Genomic DNA, 6,916 nt, shown 5'->3' with positions numbered 1-6,916 from the left:
TGTAGTTCTTTTATTGAATGGAATTATAATTAATAAATATTTATAGTTTCGGATCAAAGTATTGGCACAGAGAATTTTTCGCAATGTATGCAAAGTTTTTTACTTGAATTTCTTTTCGCACATTTTTTTTTAAATAATAGTTAGTATGAAGACCTACTTTCAAATCAGATTTTTGAGAAAAATTCTAAGTATGCAGTTTTATATCCCATTATATTTTAGTATAACATAGTGCAAGCTTGAAGTTGCTAGAAAACCGCGTTGATTTTTGGCAATTTTTTCACGCAGTTTCTTCCCTGCAAATTATGTGCGACATTTTTTTTTTGTATGAAAGAAACTGTGTAAAAAAATTGCCAAAAACAAAGAGGTTTTCTAGCTATTCAAGCGTGCACTTTATTATACTAAAATTAAATGGGCTATAAAACTGCATACTTACAGTTTTTCTAAAAAAGCTGATTTGAAAGTAGAACTTCATACTAACTATATTTTTATAAAAAACATTTAGAGAAGAAATCAGAATAAAAAACTTTGCATTCATGGCGAAAAATTCTCTGTGCCAATATTTTTTCCCGGCACTGTACATATATGTGAAGATATTTTCAGATAAATAAATATTAACAAACTATCTATTAACAAATTAACAATTAAATAAGAGGGGTTTAATATATATTATAAAGTAGCTGAATTTACTTTTTATCTTTTTTGCAGATAGGCTGCCAATTTTTTTTTGCCGGTCGTGTGCATATTGGAAGTGCTTCTTTGAAACGGAAATAAAAACTTCTTTGTCGGAGTTAAATTTTTGACGAAAAGCACCTAAGAAAATAAAGTGAAAGATCAAACTCCATTGGAAATCGGAAAATTTAATTAAGTAAAAAGTGGTAATAAATAATTTTATTATCCGTACTTCTTATTGCCGCAGTCGTTGCCAAACCAATAGTGCTATAGGGGAATTAAACGTTTAAGTCCTGTAGTGTTGCTCCGCGCAGCCTGTGAAAGAATTGCAAAACTCGTTAAATTAATTTGTATTTCGGAATTACATATGTAGTAGCTACTTACAAGAAGTTTAATTACAAAAGAAAGTGGTAGATCGTCCTTTTCGTTTGCACCAGTCTGCCAATAAATCACATACTTAATAATTTTCTTAAATTGAATATTTAACAAACTACTTACTTTTAAAATATTGTGATTGAAGAAAAAAATTGTCAACAAAACTAAAATTTTTTCTTGTGCTGACAAATTACTACAAGCCTCTTTCTATTATATTTTTTTTGTTTTATCGTTTACGAGCTTTTCTCTAACTTTTTGGCGATACGAGAATCCCTCGTAAAACATAATGTTCGTAAAATGTACGTTTTCTTGCTGGCTGGGTACCCTGCAAACCATTTTTTCAGAGTATTTTGCATTGTAAAGAAATTTTAAAGAATTTGTTAAGATTTAATTCGATTTTTTGCCGAATTTTCTAAAATGAAATAAATTACGCACACTTCCATTCTTTTACGAAATTTCGGAGGAAAATCTGTGAAGCAACGAAAATAATGCTGCTATGTGAAGAATATCTTTCAGAATTTTCTTTATTTTTCGTACAGAAATTTCTTTACGAGTTCGTGTCAACCACTTCATATAATTTTCTTTGAAAATTCGTAAACAAATCGTTACAGAAATGAGATACTCCTAACGATTTCCTTAAGATTTCGGGAACTTTGGTTTGCAGGGCATGTACACAGAAAGAATATTTTTGGATATTCATACAAAAAATTGTCATTTATTTCAATTCAATTTATTTTCACTTTGTTTGAATATTGTAATGTCGACACATATATCAGAATATATATGAGGTATTCACTCAAATTCAAAAAAATTTGAAGCCAAAATCATTCATTCGTTTTGTGTATGAATAATCCATAAGCTGTTTTGAATGAATTCATGCAGCGCTCTAATACATACACAGATCGGAATTGAGATATTACCAAAGGATCTAACCATATTAGGTAACGATAGGGTGGAAGAGCTCAGTGCAATTATTTAAGGGACTTATAACACCTAGTGCAAACGCATTTTTTTGCACCAAAGGTTTTTTAAAACTCCAAAACAAGCATTTGACCGAGCTTCTCCCACCATTTTTCATGTTCTTCTTGATGTTATGACATAGACAGAGGGGCCTACAATTTTACACCTCTTGAATGCTGTTAGAAAAAACTATTTATATTTTTGGATGTCGCTAGGACTAAGGAATTTTGTCCCACCGAATGTCTAACCACTCGGCTACAGCGGCCGCAAGTCAAAATAAGGTAAAAAATCATAATAGTACATACACTAGGCGACCAATGAAAGTGTACACCTTGTTCTAATATAATATTCAGAATTATTTTCATGCACAATTTTTTGCATTAATTTTGCATTTAATTGTTTGTGAAAATACTTATAGTTCATTCTAGAATATAAACCCTATAAATCAACGTTTCACACTTTATATAAAGTTTACAAGGATTCAACAAATTTTCATCAAAATTTAAAAATTTTATTCAGAATTTCCAGAAAATTTTCGAGTATCTATACAGTTTTGTAGCCCATTCAATTTCAGTAAAATAAAGTGCAAGTTTCAAGTCCCTAAAAATTGCCGTTGATTATTTTTAATTTTTTTTTTGTGGAGGATGTTGCGCCTGTTTCTTCCATATTTGGATCCTGCGTTATATAGAAGAAGTTGGAGGGTGTTGCGCCCCTCCAAAAAAAAGCAAAAAAAAACAACGGTAATTTTTAGCGACCTAAAACTTGTACTTCGTTTACTTAAATTGAATGGGCTACAAAACTAAATACTCGAAAATTTTCTAGAAATTTTGAAAAAAATTTTAAATTTTGATGATTTTTTTTAATTTTTCTGAACTTTACATAAAGTGTGAAACTTTGACTCATATGATTTATATTATAGAATGAACTATATTTTCGTAAATAAATAATGCCAAAAATTGTTCATGAAAATTATTGTGAATAGTATGTTAGAACAAGATATACACATTCATTTGCCGCCTAGTGTATGTATATATATTTGACGGGTTCTGAAGTCTTTCTGAAACACTGGACTAAAACATGTCACTAAAAAGTCTTTAGAACTCGCAAAACTAATGCCATTCGATTTGAACTTTGCATCATACAATTTTTTGCATTTTTTTGCGCTCTTTGTGTTTGTTACTGTCATTTCAAAGTTTAAAGTAGTAAAAATAATAGTAATATTAAAAACGGGTATTCGTTGAATGATTGTACATATATAACTTTCGACTAGGATTAAAACAATATTAGTGCAACGATGGACTTACTTCGATTTTTGGTGATGAAACACCACCAGGGCCAGTGTTTGTAATTGGTATAGTAATAATATAATTTTAACTGGTTTCTTTCTTACATATGTATTTTAGGGACGTTTTAGTGACCCTCGTACATAAATACGTATGCAGTTTCAGTTAGAAAATCAAATATATAATGCTTTTCACCGTTTTTCCTTGCAAATCGTTGACTCTGCAATGAAGATGCACATCTGAACTCAATTGCGTGCTGATGTTTACTGTTGTGTACGGATCAGCAAAAAACGGAAAGGGTTCATGCGTTGTAGTCTCTGTAATTTCCGACTCTTCATCCTCTGGCGTGTCCGTAAAAGGTGATGAGAATTCTTGCCAAAAGTTCTTTGGAAATGTATCGAACGGATCTCCTGCTCTAGGACGTTTCACTGTTAATACAGAATAGGAAAGAATAAGGTTATATTTATTACCAGCCAAATACGCGTCAACAAATCTTTTTTGAATTTTTGTACGAAAGCTAAAAATTTCAAATTCTTGTGGGTTAAACATGTGTAGATATATGAATATTTCAAAAATACTAATTGACCGCTAATTTCCTTTTTTAATTAGTAGTACCCAGTTTTTATTTCAAATTATACGCTTAATTCGAATGCCTGCCAATAATAATATAATATATAATAACACGGTTCAACAAAATTTTGATGTATTTATCTCAAAAACGGGGCCGGCCTCGTCTTATATGGCGATTTCGTTTCTACAAAAAATGTTGCCTTCTCATCGCCCTCTTCTTAGTCTTTGTGCGTAGAGGGCAAATAGAAGGTTGCATTTTTCGGTAGAAACGAAATCGGCAATAGATGTTTTGATGCTGATTTGAAGTGCATTTACAAAATTTTTCTTGCACGTCCAGTTTTTGGGAAAAAAACTGTTAATTAATGTTATATCTGATTAAAAATACCGATATTTTTAAGAAGTTTGAAACTTAGATTTATTCGGTTTTTGTTAAGGAATAACCTATATTTTTATAAAAAAAAAATAATCAAAATTAAATAATAATAAAAAAAAAAATAGTCAAAACTTGACCTTTTGGTGTCTTACAGTTATGATAAGCACTATATAAAAAAAACTGTGACACAGTCGGAATCTAAATCCCATCCAAGCCCCTTTAAACTAATATTATTTTTTTTGTGATCACTGCACATTAGGTCAAATGATTCATTTGGTTGTGCGAAAGTCACATTTCGTAAACGCAGTTTTACATTATTTTTTGTTGCCAATCCAACATAACAAAAACTTCACTTTGTTTTTGTAAGATAAAAAACACCGTTAGACAGCAATCACACAAAGTTACACTTTCAAAACGTTATTAACACGTTGTTTGCGTAACCTGTTTATTTCTTAAATTTAAAGTGAATTTTTTTATAAAGTTGGGATAGGTAAGCTACATTTTCAATGGAAAGCAAAAATATAAGTGAGTACCTATGTCCCAATCAAAAAAAATGGCCTTTTATCATTTGTTGTAAAAAAATAGACTTCGTTGCATAACCTCAAAAATTTTCTGATTTATTCCCATGTATGATTTTAGGTAAGCTTTTACAATTTTGTTAACTTTCGGCAAACAAAAGGGAAAAGGAATTAAATAAATTGAGATGTAATGAGTTGATTTTATTTTTACTTAAGCCGCCGTTTTTAGCCGTTTTCAAGAAAAACTCTTTTTTCTGGGTTACTATGCTGTTACAAAAGGCGAGTTGTTTGAAGTTTGGCTGCTAGGATGTTTTAAAAAAGAAAAGCTTTCTTCGATTGTCAACCATGTTGCAAAAAGTTGATGCTGTTGATATTTGCCAAAGTTCCATGAAACTATTAGAAGAAAAAACGCTTCTTTTTTGCAATTATTTATCAAAGAAAGGCGAAATAGATTAGCCTAAATTTTAGTATCCGCAAGTGGCGCTATGCAACAAAAGCGGCTGTCAAAATTTGCTTGCATTGTTGGTGGTAAATAGTGAAAATGGAGCAAAAAAATAGTAGCCTCAATTTGGATTACAGTGAAACCCGCTTAAGTACCCACGCGCTTAAGTACCTAACCCCTTAAGTAACCAACATTTTTGGGCACCGTGAATTTTTTAATGTAATCTGAAGAAAATTCCTCTCTTAAGTACCTCCCCGCTTTACCCAATCCGCCTAAGTACCTAAATTTTTCGTACCCCATTTACTACTTATAATTTTCCCCTTTTAAGTGCTCTTTTAAAAATTTTAAAATATTTACATATTCTGAAATCCAGTGGCAGCGCTACACAACAGGGTTCGGCAGTGAATAGCTCAGTTTATGAATATGCTCACATGCTCATGAATCAGCCCATTGTTCACTCTAACTTGCTCTCACTAAAAAATGTTACTCTCTCACAATTGCTTGACTTGCTTGTAAACTAGTGAGCATGAATATCTTCACAATCAGTGTTGCTAGGTCTTCGGCATGAGAAAACGTCCCTGTTGGTCTGAAAAAACGTCATTTCCTACCCAAAAACGTCTTATTCAAATGAATGTACAACAAACTATTCTTATTAAACGTTTATTGTATACAAAGGTACATAGTATGTACGTAAGGTATATTAAAATGTCACTTTGACAGAGCACATATAAAATTCATTGTAAACTGGTTTGAGATTGTTAATATAAAAATCATTTACATACACTTGTCATCAACTGATTAAGTCATCACCATTTTGATCGATTTTGGCTGTTTCTCTTTTGTTTATTTAATGTTTACTATTTTTTCATAAAAGCCAAGCTTATTATATAATAGACAAAATATAAATCCACATTTCAAACACTGTGCAAAAATTAAAAAAAATCTGCAAAGCTTCAGCTAGATTTTAAAATTTTTATTTAGGTTTTTTAGAATTTTTTTGAGTACGCAGTTTGATAACACATTAAATTTCGGGGCAATAATGTGCCAGTTTTAAGTTGCTAAAGAATCGGGTTGATTTTTCATAATTTTTTTTCTTGTAGACATTTGGTAAGGGGTCGGTGTCGAAAATGCTATATTACGTTCTGCTAAGAAGGAGCATAGCAATATTTCAGCCTTTTCTGGGTTCATTAAATTTTCAATGAAGTATTAAAAAAGTCGCCTACTTTTTTCTGACTTTTTATGCTGCTACAGCTTTTTTGATGCTTTTGCGAGCGTGAGTGTTGCAAGAGATCAGCTCTTGATGATTTGGCTTTTAATGTGCAATTGCAAACATTACAATAAGCCTCGTAACCTCAAGTTTTTACACAACCAGCCTTTGACACGGGATCCTTAGTCCAAGAATCCAAAAAAAATGCGCGTACACATGGTATGCATCATATTTAAGTCATCTGTGTCCAAAGAATAAATATCTTTTGAAGCAGCTACTGCAAAACACAAAGCTTATAAAGATTTATTGACAAAATAATTCAAAATCAGTTCAAATTACAAGATTTAGTAACAGAGAAAAATTACTGGGAGGTTAAAAAACGTCATTTTTTACACAAAAAACGTCCAAACGTCAACAGGATACAAAAAATGTTTACTATTTTTTCATAAAAGCCAAGCTTATTATATAATAAACAAAATATAAATCCACATTTCAAACACTGTGCAAAAATTAAAAAAA

The 6,916-nt window shown here is 31.0% G+C and overlaps 1 protein-coding gene across 1 annotated transcript in view; it reads right to left on the bottom strand.

Moving 5' to 3' along the window:
* The window catches only part of LOC118751743 (peroxidasin-like), a gene marked incomplete at both ends in the record, with an annotated part of 22,746 nt that extends 19,044 nt beyond the window's left edge, over positions 1–3,702 (bottom strand). The window contains 1 exon segment of the mRNA XM_036486559.1: positions 3,483–3,702. Coding sequence (XP_036342452.1) covers positions 3,483–3,702 — 220 coding nt within the window.
* Positions 3,703–6,916: the final 3,214 nt, after the last annotated feature.

The sequence above is a fragment of the Rhagoletis pomonella genome, unplaced genomic scaffold (genome assembly GCF_013731165.1).
Source record: "Rhagoletis pomonella isolate Grant_MI unplaced genomic scaffold, Rhpom_1.0 Rhpom_scaffold_00951, whole genome shotgun sequence".
In the NCBI taxonomy this organism is placed as follows: Eukaryota; Metazoa; Arthropoda; class Insecta; order Diptera; family Tephritidae; genus Rhagoletis; species Rhagoletis pomonella.
Note: the sequence above shows the minus strand (reverse complement) of the source record. Positions and strands in the feature narration are given on the sequence as shown.